Source organism: Pistacia vera, unplaced genomic scaffold, assembly GCF_008641045.1.
Source record: "Pistacia vera cultivar Batoury unplaced genomic scaffold, PisVer_v2 Contig180, whole genome shotgun sequence".
In the NCBI taxonomy this organism is placed as follows: domain Eukaryota; kingdom Viridiplantae; phylum Streptophyta; class Magnoliopsida; order Sapindales; family Anacardiaceae; genus Pistacia; species Pistacia vera.
Window position 1 is genome coordinate 701,089 of NW_022195899.1, and position 13,239 is coordinate 714,327.

At 31.8% G+C, this 13,239-nt stretch overlaps 3 protein-coding genes across 3 annotated transcripts; 2 read left to right on the forward strand and 1 right to left on the reverse strand.

Moving 5' to 3' along the window:
* The first annotated feature begins 240 nt into the window (after positions 1–240).
* Positions 241–660, forward strand: LOC116126548 (21 kDa protein-like). Its single transcript, XM_031412226.1, has one exon. The coding sequence runs from the start codon at positions 241–243 to the stop codon at positions 658–660; it is 420 nt and encodes a 139-aa protein (XP_031268086.1).
* A 3,688-nt stretch (positions 661–4,348) lies between these two features.
* LOC116126514 (pectinesterase inhibitor 4-like) lies at positions 4,349–5,132 on the forward strand. The gene has a single exon (XM_031412186.1). The coding sequence runs from the start codon at positions 4,380–4,382 to the stop codon at positions 4,995–4,997; it is 618 nt and encodes a 205-aa protein (XP_031268046.1). The 5' UTR covers positions 4,349–4,379; the 3' UTR covers positions 4,998–5,132.
* A 2,762-nt stretch (positions 5,133–7,894) lies between these two features.
* LOC116126516 (21 kDa protein-like) lies at positions 7,895–8,664 on the reverse strand. Its single transcript, XM_031412188.1, has one exon. The coding sequence runs from the start codon at positions 8,662–8,664 to the stop codon at positions 8,083–8,085; it is 582 nt and encodes a 193-aa protein (XP_031268048.1). The 3' UTR covers positions 7,895–8,082.
* Between the last annotated feature and the right edge of the window lie 4,575 nt (positions 8,665–13,239).

A 13,239-nucleotide genomic window follows, 5' to 3' on the forward strand; every position in this document is an offset into this window, starting at 1 on the left:
CTAAAATAGTGGAGTCTTCCGTTACCCATCTAATAATTGTAGAAACTGTGCCCCACAATTGCATTTAAATTAGGTCATATTACCCTATAAAAGGTGACATTATATGGACCCTTCTCTCATCATCCATTAATTCAAATATATATCCTACTTCGCTGTCATGGAATCTTTCACATGTTCAAATCTATACTCTTGCCATGGCCTTGCCTCCATATTCATTTTGTCACTCTTTTCTACTACAACATGATGCTTCCAGCAAGATTAAAACAATCCAAATTAAATTCAAGTATTCAATTTATTAAAAATTCATGTCTGTCAACAGTGTATCCTGATATATGTTACAGGACACTCTCATCTTATGCAGCCACCATAAAGACAAATCCAAGAGAGTTGGCGAATGCAGCCCTGTCGGTGAGCCTGAAAGAAGTGCAGTCTACTTCTGCATTGGTGCAAAAGTTATCGAAAGGGCGTGACTTTAGGCCTAGAGAAGCCGGTGCCATAAGGGATTGTGTGGAGACGATAAAAGACTCGGTTGATGACCTGCAACAATCTTTGGCAGCAATAAAGGATCTAAAAGGCCCTGAATTTGAATGGAAAATGAGTGATATATTAACTTGGGTGAGTGCTGCTTTAACAAATGAAGATACGTGCATGGAAAATTAAGGACACTGTTAGAGGATGTATTGGAACTTGTAAGGGTTTCGCAGTTAACCAGCAATGCTTTAGCCTTCATTAATAAACTCAAATACTAGTACTTAACTCACTAGTTAAATTATTTTATGTGTATGTTTTGATCCAGTAGCTATATCTATATGAATTATATATATATATAATGCATATAGCGCAATGCTTCTTTAATTTAATTGTTTAATGATTTCTTGAAATGCCTCATTTGAAAGCAAATTAATGAAATGCATGGTGTGCATGGGAAAAGAAAGAAAAACTTTTTTGTAAACATCCTTCTTAATTTGAAATTACTAAGGATAATGATCAGTTGTTAAGTGTTTAAGTTAACACATGCTTAGATAATTAGAATAAAACTTGGTTTTTTTAAATTTATAGAAGATCTTAACTTAAATGGATGATGATATCCGCTATATATCTAGCTAATTAATTAACCATGTACATACATATAACCTAGATTGTGACATAAATATTTCATATGCAACTTATTATCAACTCATATCTATATAATATATAACAAGATTAATTACATCTAGTTGGCTCCTAGCGAATCCTTATTAATAGTGATATATTTTGAGTGAAAATTAAGTATCCTAATCATCTATGGCGGTTTCATCATCAACTTAATTAACATATGCCCACTATTCCAAGAATGGATTTTAATAAAAATATCACATATTACCATCGAGGTTTAGCAAAACCCTAAGTTGATACCCCTGATTGCATTTATTTCAAATTTTCCCCCTTAAATTAACATCGTTAGTGACTGTTGAAGATAATTGAAAACAATGAATGAAGTCAACAAATGAAGCTATGGGTTTTGTAGAGGAGGTTGTAGGAAGTCCAATGGTGGTTTCGGGAGTGATTTTAGACTTTCGAATCAACTGAAAAAAGCCAAAAACCGTTGACTTGGACGCTATTAACATGAGCCCTTTCTTGATAACATGAGCCCTTCTTGGCCAAAGAAAACGTTGGAGCACTTTAGCATGTTAACGTGGGCTATGCTATAGTAAAAAGTTGAGAATTTATTAAAATAAAGGAAATGACGTTACTTTAAGGATAAAAATCTGGAATAAATGCAATCAGGGGTATCAGCTTGGAATTTTGCTAAACCTTGGGTGAGAATATGCCGTTTGCTATAAAATCTCCTATTAACATGAAGGAGCAACTTGAGATATTATGTCAATGTTTATATTGAATGTCTACAAGGACAATCGAGAGACCAATGCGTGAAAGATTTTCAAAAAGATCATGTAATGGATTTGAAAATCAATTCGATCATCATCATCATTAGCTGAAAGAATTATACCAAATTCCATGAATTAAGAAGCAAGTGATTTTGATCTTTATATAATATATATAATGTGCACGTCTTGATCAGTTTCACATCAATAAATATATATTTGAATTCAAGATTTGTCTTTTATAATCACAAATAAGTCTTCTTATCCCACGTTTAGCTTGTAATCCCAGCATGTGTTCTTAAAATTCTTCAACGCAAGGTTATTCTTTTACACGAAAGTAAATAAAACAGTATCAAGTACACATTTCGGTTTTTAAAAACCATTCTCTCAGCCATTATATAAATATATATCATCACCGACCGTACAATTTAATAGTATGTATGTGAAATGTGAAACTAATGATAACATCTCACAAAAACCCTTTTTTATTAAACTCTTCCAAAAAGTATATGCACTTATTTTAGAATATTAAGTGAAATAAATAGGTCAAAGAAAACATACTTTAATTATTCCTTTTATAAATCAACAATTAACAAGCTTTTCTTTTCTGAAAACACTAATTTTATACTACAAAATTGCTTCTTCAACCCGTTTGTCGAAACTCGTGATTTTTTAGCTCACAAAGCTCTTAAAAGGGCAACGAGGGACCAATCGAGTGACGAGTATTCTGTTGACAATCGCAAATGATTGTTAGTCATGGTTCTTGCTATCCTTGTCGAAGACGTCGAGGTGGACTTCCACTCTGACATGGAGTGGCTCATGCTTCAGTCCCAGTCCTCTCGTCCATCGAGTCTGTCGACGCCCAAGGATAAGAAGAGTGAGAAGAAAGGACGGCGATCCTGACTTCTTGTTCCTTTTCTTTTTTGTAGAGCCTACATGCTCTTTTTGAGCGTTTGTGCCTTTTTTGTGTTTTTGTTTCGAGTCTGTGTGCTCCTATGCAAGCGTTTGTACCTTTTCTTTTATTTGAGCTTGCATGCTCTTGAGACAGGAGTGTGTGTCCCTTTGTTGTTTTTGTTTTTTTTTTCCTATGAGCCGTTCGCGTTACTTTCTAACCTTATTCTTTTTGTTCAAACCTTATTCTTTTTGTTCATAAAGCTTACTTACCCAAAAAAAAAAAATAAAAAAATAAAAAAATCACAATTAGCTTAAATTAAGGGGAAGAGAAGATGAAGATCGAGATAAGATCTCCGTACACAGCGGCAACGCTAATGTTACAATTTTTCGTTAAGATAATGTGCAACAGTCTTCACGACTACCCACGCAAATGTTTGACTTTTTATACTGCTCACATTACACGCGTCCGGATGTAATAGGTTGTCCATGTTATGAAAATAGGCCCTACCATCGATCGTTGGTTAATCGTAATCCAGTCTTCCAGCTCAGGCCGTCTCGCGCCTTTGAGTTTTATATATTAAAAATTTAAAACTCAGTAAACACGTTGTTTAATGTTTAACATGGCAACACGTCTTACAATAATTAATTCTGATTTTAATACATATTGACGGATCTATAAAACTGTTATGAGATGGACAACAGAAAATATACATTGGGATAAATAACATAATATTAAAATCAAATCATTTAAAGAGACATAATATTTACGTGATTTGACATAATCTATTTATATATATGGATAAGAAAAATTCACTATAATTTCATGAACATAATACATAAGAGTACACAACAGTATAAACTTAGTACATAAAACAGAGCGAAAATAATTCTAGTTTCTAACTACACTCAATTTAGTACTTAGAGCGAAAACAACTTCAATTTCTAAGATACTCTCTACCATAACCTTGAATTAGTTTTGACTCCGATATTAATCCATCAAAACTAATCTTTAAGTGTTTTCATTGACTGATTGACTTGAGGCATCAAATGATAAGATAAGAAGAAAGCAAATTACCATGGAGCTCGGGAAAGCATATAAGTAAGTGCTCATATAGTCATACATATTTCCAAATTCCAATAGTCGAGGTGTGACAATGGAAAATTATAATTAAATTTGGAAGTACGAACCCCAGGTGGGTACTGTTGCTTGCACAGCTTGCAAAAATATAATGTATTTTTGTTGACACATTCACACTACATAAAACAAAACAAAACAAAAAATTAAAAAAATGGCACAAATAGCCAGCTTTACCTCTATGAGATGTTATTCTAAAGCTAGCCAGCCGGCTTCCACTTCTGTCAAAATGTGCAAGATCTGAAATTAAGTATATACAAATCATCCTAAACTGTCGCAATCTCAATTTCAATGCTAAAATATTTCATTAATTTCTATTATTATATTTCAAGAGTCAATTTCAAAATGTTGCGTGATAGAAAAGACATGCAAAAAAATAAATTCCCATCTGAAAATCATCTCCTTATAAATTCCCATCTTCTCTACACACTCTCATCAAAAGAAAACAATATTAGAAAGATTAATTTCTGATATAGCTAAGAGGGATGGAAGCAAAAACTTGCGCAATATTCCAACTCTCATTTCTCTGCGCCTTCCTTTTCCTCATTTCGAATTTGCAAACTGCAATAGCCGCAGTTTCAACCGATAAAACTTCTTCAAATACCTACAAAATCTACATCCTGACATCCTGCAATTCAACAACATACCCAGCTGACTGCTACAAGAGTCTCAAATCCTACTACAATACAATCAAAACAGATCCTTTAAAGCTCTGCAAAACTTCCTTGAAGGTAACCCTAAAAACCGCGCGTAACACTTCTGCCTTGGTGTCGAGCATAGCCAAAAAAGGAGGACTGAGTTCTGCAGAGAAAGCAATTGTTAAAGATTGCATCGAAGAAATTAGCGACAGCATCGATGAGCTAAAGGATTCGTTGGATGAAATGGAGCATTTAGGAACAGGGTCACGTCTTCATTTACAAATAGCTAACATACAAACGTGGGTTAGCGCTGCGCTAACGGATGAGAATACGTGCACAGATGAATTTGATGAAGGCAACAAGGTTAGCAAATCTGTGAAGAACAAAATCAGGAAGAGCGTTGTGAATCTTGCTAAGCAAACAAGCAACTCTTTGGCTCTTATCAACAATAATCTTAAGAGTTAGTAATGAATTTCAACCCTCATAATAGTTCTTGGTGTGTTTTTCTTCTTTTAATTCTTTTTGCTACAAAGTTTATATATATGTTCTCTTCTGTTTAATATGTATCTGGTTGTAACTAGAAATAATCGCAAAAATCTTTTGTTATAGTGTGTGCATGATTTCAGTACATTTTTCTTTTGTCTTTCTTTTTTGTTTCTCTAGCTCCCAGTATATGCAATCACTTGGAGTAACTGAATCAGCTAACTTCACTACTTCAGGTAGGATGCTTTTAATTACCCTTTATGGTGGGTCATCTATTTAAATTAATTTTGTCATGTATTATAATCAAGGGATTCCCAGAAAAACCAACGGAAAGGCCAAACTTATTATAAAGAAGATCACATCTGTTCTTATATTAAGAAGGGGACACTTTTATTATTATTGCAGTTGGAATATAAATATTCCAATATTTCTAAGTTTTCATGTGCTACAAAAGCGAATGTGGAATTAATTCCATTGCGTGAAAGGAGTGCATATCGATTAGAACGGATAAGAATGTGAGGCAATGGCAAGCAGCACGTGAAATCGTGAATAAACCTCCTTGATGATCCTGTACAGTAGTAGATCCAGGAATTTCTTTTAGGGTAGACCAAAATAAAAATTTATTATACATTACTATTTTTATCCATTAATATTTTTGTTAGAGTGGGCCAAAATATATAAATTATACATATTAATATTAAAAAAAAAAAAATTTAAGGATGGACCATAGCCCACCCAAAAAGTGCCTGGATCCGCCACTGATCCTGTATATATATATATAAAATAAAATATAAAATAAATATTTATATAGAGAGGTGGTAGAAGAAGAAATTCGATACAATTTTCAAATGGCTTCCTAAAATTTATTGAATTAAATGGATGCATGAGACAAGGGAAGTGTCTATTTCCACTTTCCATATCTTGTGTGGATAAAACATCGCGTCAAATCACATGCAACGAGGGAATAAGGTCAGCAGTTTCTCTCCATTAATCTATGATATAGACGTTTAGGTTAGCTATTCTTCTTAATTCTCTCCACTCACGCCGTTGTTCATGTGTTCTCTTCAAAATAATTGACTCATTTATGTAAGTTTTCTACTCTATGAAACATTCTAATGTATGTATAAAATTTTGTACATTAAAGATATTGCAACTAGCAAAGAAGAAAAGGCAACATCATTTTTTGGCAGTATGGAGGGTTATATATATGATGAGTGAGTGATGGGTGTCCATGCCTATAGTTGACGCAGTCACTTCATGTGAACAAGGATTTTTAACCATGTTACATGCCAACTGTAATCTGTATTAATGAATTTAATCAAGAAAAAAATATATATGATTACGGAAATGTTATGTCTACAATCAAATCATACAATTAGATAAAAAACAAAACATGGAGGAATCATTTTATATGAATTTTGTTTAATTTTGGTTTAGTTGTATGATTCAATTATAAATAAAACATTATTGATATGATTATATGTTTTTTTTTCTTTTAAATTGATTTTAATTAGGTCAATTTTGTTAACTAGGGTTACGTTACGTTCAAGTTAATTAACTTAAAATACGGGGAGACAAAAACAAAAAAAAAAAATCAAATCATGGAAGAGAGCAGAAGAAAATTAGTTTACCTGACTCTGTCAATTATTTCTTTGATAGCTATTGATGTTTGCACTTTCGATTATCTGCTAATATTAGTAACTTATTTATATGATAATATTTTGATGGTTGGAATAATAAGAGAATGAGTTAACGCCCTGTTAATACAGTAGGGTCAAACGCATGCAGTTAGTTTATATAAGATATATCTATGCAAAAATCTAGAAACTGATAGTTACCGTTCTAGATTTAACCAAAAAAAAAAAAAAAAAAAATCTAGAATGAACATTAAAAAAAAGAGCCGTGCCGCCGTGAAGATAAGCCTGAACAAAAGTGGAGTCAGAGTGCTGGTAAATAATAAATTAAACAATTAAACAACGCAATTGATGTAATAATATTGGAATTTCTTTCAAGAAATTACGCATTAAACGTTGTATGCAATAGCAGCATCAAACAAAATAAGAAAAAAAAAATACATCAAACTTTTTTCTTTTTTGTTTTCATGGGAGATGTTTAAACTAGTTTACACGTAACCTAATTAATTTTTAAAATCTTGAAGTTAACGATCAAATAAACTCTTCAATAATCATCTATATTAACATTGTAGAAAGTCAAATTCGGATATTTGTTCGAAAATATCATACATATACAAATACACTGGTGCACTGAATGGTATGGTATTGGCAGCGTGTAGTCATCTCCCATGCGCCCACTTGGTAATATATCAATAAATAATTGAAATAAAATAGTGCGCAGTTGTAACTAAAAGTTTGTTTGATTAGGTTACAATCCCATCATCCATGTGCAGGCGATCCCTTTCGCCCTATCCCCAGTCATTTCAATGCATTATACCTATATATATATATATATAATATAGAGTTATAGGAGAAAAAATGGAGACAAAAAGCCCAGTCACGTGATCGCAGTCGACACAGAGTCCCCACGCAAAGTCCTCTTTTTCTGCTCGGTCTCAATCCCGTTCCGATTCCCGATTGCCGATACATTTATTTATTTATTTATACACCGCCCTTTCCGTAAAAGCCAATTGTGCTCATCTTCAGATATATTCAGTATTTTAGTATCATTTATCAAATGAAATGATTCTTCCGTGTTTCTTTTTAATTACCTAATACAAGTTAGGCCCGCTAATTATGATTGAGATGGGACCATATCTCGTAATTTCATCATATTGATTCGATTCGGTCATTTAATTGTGTTTTTTGAGGACCTTATGCCTTCAATCAAGGGATTTATTTTGAGCCACAAGACAAAAGCAGTACTTCAAAGTTCAAAACACTTCATCTTGTTCATTTCCCACTCAAAACACTCAATATATGATACATACATAACTGTTAAAAACACATAAAAACAAGCTTAATTTATACATCAAATTTAAACGACAGATCAAAAACTTGGCAAAATCTTAAGAGCTTTTTCACCCACACATCCATGGCTGCCTGCTGGATCATTATGTTGCAGCAAACTTGTTAATCAAGGCCAGTGCGTTGCTAGTAACTTGAGCAACATTAACAACTTGACCTTTAATCGAATCCTTGATCTTCCCATTCAAGGCCTTGCCGGCAAAACCATCAACGCAAGTGTTCTCATCAGTGAGAGCTGCACTGACCCAGGTTTCCACATTGCTCATGTGCATCAAAAAGTCCTGACCTTTGGCTTGACCCATGTGCTTCAGCTCCTGAACCGACTTGCTCAGCCGGTCCACGGTGTCGCTCATCTCTTCCACGCAGTCTGCAATAGCTCCAATCTCCCTGTGCTTCAAGTTCTTGAACTTCTTCAACTTTGTGACGAATGATTTAGTGGAATGTGCCCTCGACAGGCTCACGGACAAGGCCGTGAGAGCTAGCTGGCGCGGGCTCTGTTGAATTGAAGTGGCGTAAGTTGAGAGAGACTGGACGCAGAGGGCGGGGTACGTAGTGGATTTGCAGGAGGTTTTAATGAAGCTTGTGTCACTAGAGCTCTTAGTGGGGATGGCCATGGTAGTGAAGTATAATAGGGAGAGGAGTAAAAGAAGAGAAGCGGTTCTTGCCATGATTTTAGATGCCAAAAAACTCTCTTGTTTCTTGGAGTGATGAAAACTGCAACGGGATTATGAGAAATGAAGAGTGCAAGTATTTGTATTTATAGAGGTTTGAGCGATTTGTGCTTTTTCGTGGGCCACTTTAATATTAAAAAATAAATAATTATATTAAATAAATAAAATTAATATATTTAACCACGATAATATTATATTTATAATCTAATTTTATAATTTTAATATGATAATTTATAATTTATTAATTTATAAATAAATTTTATTTACTCGTTATAAATCTCAACTACTTATTTACGAATTAATCAATTATAAATTATTTTATCAAAATTATAAAAAATGATTTATAAAATTGAGTGATGAGTTCGTAATTATCTATTTTTATCAACTGAATTCAATTAAAAGAGTAAAGGTAAATATTATTTTTATTCATAGATATTTTCTATTACTTTATTTTAAACTTATCGCAAACAATTTTATGTCGGAGTATAGGACACTGGACAGATGTGACATCTATATATTATGATTAAAATGGGCGCATGATAGTGTGAATTTCCTTTTTTTAGGGCCTTAGCCCTTAGGCTACCCGCTACCGACATGGTGTCCAAATTTTACTACAAACCAAACACTAAAAGCCACATTAAATTAGTACGACATGGAATCTTTTATTTCCTTATTTTTGTCATTTATTTTTTTTAATTTATATTTAAATTAATTTAATTATTATTTATATTAATATTCATAAATTTATTTTTTAATAATTATATAATTCAAAAAATATGAAAACATTACAATGTAAATATTAAACTTCAACACTTGTAAATAAATTAACAATAATTTAAAGTTATTATTAATAGTTAATTAATTATTAATTAATAAAGTTATTCTTTCTAATATTTGATTAATATATGTAAAAATAATTAATATAGTTATAAATATTAAACTTCAATAACTCAAAAATAATACACTATTTTAAAGTTATTATTAGTAGTTAATTAATTAAAAAAATTATTCTTAATATTTAATTAATATATATAAAAATAATTAATAAAATAAATTATGTTTGAATTAATATAAATAAAAAAAAGATAATATTATGGGTAATGAGTTGGAGATGCCGTATGAAAATAGTATTGAAATTATATCGATTTTGATGTGAAAGTTACACTAATTTATTGTTTATGGTTGGAGATGGTCTACGTATAACTAATTTTGGACTTGGGAACACCTCATTGATTCCGGTTGTTGACTTCTGGGAGCAGGTTGAAATTTGAAAATAAGTGGTAGGCTACGGCTAAACATGAGCATAATCGGAGATTACGGCTGAAATTTTTACATATTTGTCTTACTTGACATTACTGTTGTTATTGACTTTGAAAGCCCGCAGCATCAATGGTCAAGACATTCCCGTGATCACCGGCGCCGCTTACTGTAACAATGGAAATGAATTTTATTTATTTTCTGATTATGATCAGAATCTTTAGTTATGTAATCACGATCTTAATAAATGAATATGATATAGACAAGAGAAGTATGAGAAAAGATTCTGTCTACTCAAATAAAGATTTAAAGATAAGTATGAAACCTGAAAATTGGTGTCAGTCACCTACGTCTTTTGATAAAGCATCAGAAAACCTTTACTCTGTAGCTTTGGAGGCTTTTGATGTTCGTGTCATTTCAATAAATAATGCAATATTAGAGATTGAATTTGCTTTAATGAATATTTGAACAAGCTGATAAATTTAGATATTACCAGAATGCAGATGCCACTTTTTCTTTCTTTCTTTCTTCTTCTTCTTTTTCTTTCTTCTTCTACTTTATCAGTTGATCAGACAATGAGATGTGTATTTCACAAAACAATTATCTCCTAGAAGTGTAAACAAAAAGGTAGAAAAATAACCCGTCTAACCCAATCCGGCCCAACCCGCGATGGGTTATAGGAATTGGCAAGCCGGGCCTATCCCGGCCCGCTAATAAAACCAAGCCCGCCTCTTCGTCAAAAAGGCTGACCCAACCCGACAACCCTAACCTAGTAGTTTTTGATGTGGGCAGGGCCGGGTTAGCCCATAATTTTTTTATTTTTTTATTTTTTTCTTTTGTATAATTATTTTTACTTTTTAGTTAACTTTTCAAATATCAATAATTTAATTTAATTAATTTTTTTTGTTAAAATTTCAAATATTAATTCAATTTTAATACAATGAAATTGTAATATAAGAAAAATTAGATTTATTCATATATAAAAAAATAAAATAAGAAATTACAACAATTATTGCATCGTTAAAAACCTTACCAAGAAAAACCCGATGGAACAAAAACTTGATAAAGAAAAAATAGTGCAATAATTGATAATTAATTTACAAAACAACTAATTTAGGGGTTGACTAAGATCTCCCTCATCCGTATCATCTATATTACAAAATTGAAATGATTATATTAAAGTATCGTCGACAACCTCGTATTGATCCTGATGGTGCGACCGTTCCCAATCTCAAAGACATTTGGGGACTTCAATCATTTTTTGTGAAAGTTTAGTCCTCCTTTCATTTAAAATTCTTCTATTTGCACTAAATGTTTGTTCGGATGAGACGGTTGAGACAAGAACAGAGCAAATATCAAAGGCAAGTCTTGATAATACCGGAAAAATACATTTTCTGGTTTTCCAATATTCTGAGACATCAAAGTTGGCTCTTTGTTGTAGATCTGCTGATAACACTTTGAGGGTTCCCAAATATTGGTGAAGCTTATTACTCTGTAACTGCATAGAGGACAATACATTTGTTGTTGGTGCTTCTGAAGAGGAGGTTGTGCTTTAGGTTCGGGTCCTCCTCGGCCTATTAAGTGCACTCCAGGAGTCGAAATCTTCATTTGTTTCTTATGATGTAATTTCCCCGGGTATTTCACCTCTTTGCTGGTTCTCATACCTGTTTTCATATTGCAAATATACCTCTGCAAGACACTCTCTTTCCTCTCCTAGTTGATTAGCATATGTTTCGTTTTGTAAATTTTCAGTTAATATGTCTAAACCATTTTCTAAACCTGCTATTTTAATTCTAAGATCAAATATAGCACCTAAACAATAAAGAAAATGAATGAGTTTTTAATATTTTTTAAATTTTAATTTTATTGCCTGTATTGGTCCAGCTAAAATTTCATTGTTTCTATTTTTTCTAAATAGATTTGAAATTTTTATAATTATATGTATTACCAATGGAGTAGTAGGATAATACACACCAGAAAATTGTAAAGTAGATTGGTAAAAAATTTCAAGAAAAGAATGAAATTTTTTAGCTATATGTCAATCATTTTCTATCAAATAATGAAGACCTTTATTGTTTGCTACAAAATAACTAATTAAATTTGCATAAGGTAAACATAAATCAAGCATTGCATAAGTACTATTTCATCTAAAAGGCATGTCTAATGCAAAAGTTCTAGGAGACATATTTGATTTTATATAAGCATCTTAAAATTCAGCATTTCTTTTATTACTACTAATAATTCAAGCTAAAGAATCCCTAATTCTATCAATATTATGTCTAATTTTTTTCATACCACTTTTCACAATTAAATTAATAATGTGACATGCACAGCGTTAATGAAAAAACTTCAAATTGTCATAAAAAAGAAAATTAATTTTAAAAAAGTCTATAGTTGTACTATTAGCACTTGCATTATCTAAAATTAAACTTATCACTTTATTAACAACATCATAATCTTCTAAAACTTCAATAATTTTATTATAAATTTGTTGACCACTATGATTCACATCCATTAATCTAAATCCCAATAAATATTTATTTAATTTACATTTGTTATCAAAATGATGACTAGTCACACAAATATAATCTTGTTTAACTCTACCACTCCAAATATCGGCGGTTAGAGCTACACTAACATGACAACTATGTATTTTATTTTTTAATTCTAATTTCATTTTTCCAAACAATTTTATTAAATCGTTTTTAGTTGCAGTTTTATAATAACTTTTAAATTCTGGAAAAAAATAATTTTTTAATAAATCTTTCAAAATATTTATCTTTAACCATATTAATAGGTTGATCAGTTGCAGCAATATACAAAGCTACTTGTTCCCTATATACATCAAAATTATAACGTCAAGTAGTACCCATATTAGTTATTTGAGTTTGATTGGTTTCTCTATTTCCATATTGAGTAATATGTTTATTAGCATGCCTTTTTAAAGTACTAGTACCAATACCTGAATCAGCTTTATACATATTTCCACAATACTTGCATCTTACTTTCTTCGCTTGAACTCCATTTTCTGTCTCGTAAAACTTATCGAAATGCACCCAAACGTATGATGTGTGTCTGTCGTCGATTTCGACAATAGTTAATGAACCCGCTTCTGCTTGAGATGAAGTTAGACGAGGACAACAATTACGAGGACGACTTCTAGAATCACCAGGAGCTATAACAGCATGAGGAGGAATCGGGGGAATATTATGAGGTGTATCGGATTCTGAGACTAGGAAAGTGGGACTATTTGATTCTACTGCATTTATGTTAGTAAATTCAGGGGAATTATGATAGTTTCCTTCATCATCGGAA

Bases quoted from the DNA above. Each gene is read 5' to 3' on its own strand.
- LOC116126514 (XM_031412186.1), top strand. From the start codon at position 4,380: ATGGAAGCAAAAACTTGCGCAATATTCCAACTCTCATTTCTCTGCGCC.
- LOC116126548 (XM_031412226.1), top strand. From the start codon at position 241: ATGATGCTTCCAGCAAGATTAAAACAATCCAAATTAAATTCAAGTATT.
- LOC116126516 (XM_031412188.1), bottom strand. From the start codon at position 8,664: ATGGCAAGAACCGCTTCTCTTCTTTTACTCCTCTCCCTATTATACTTC.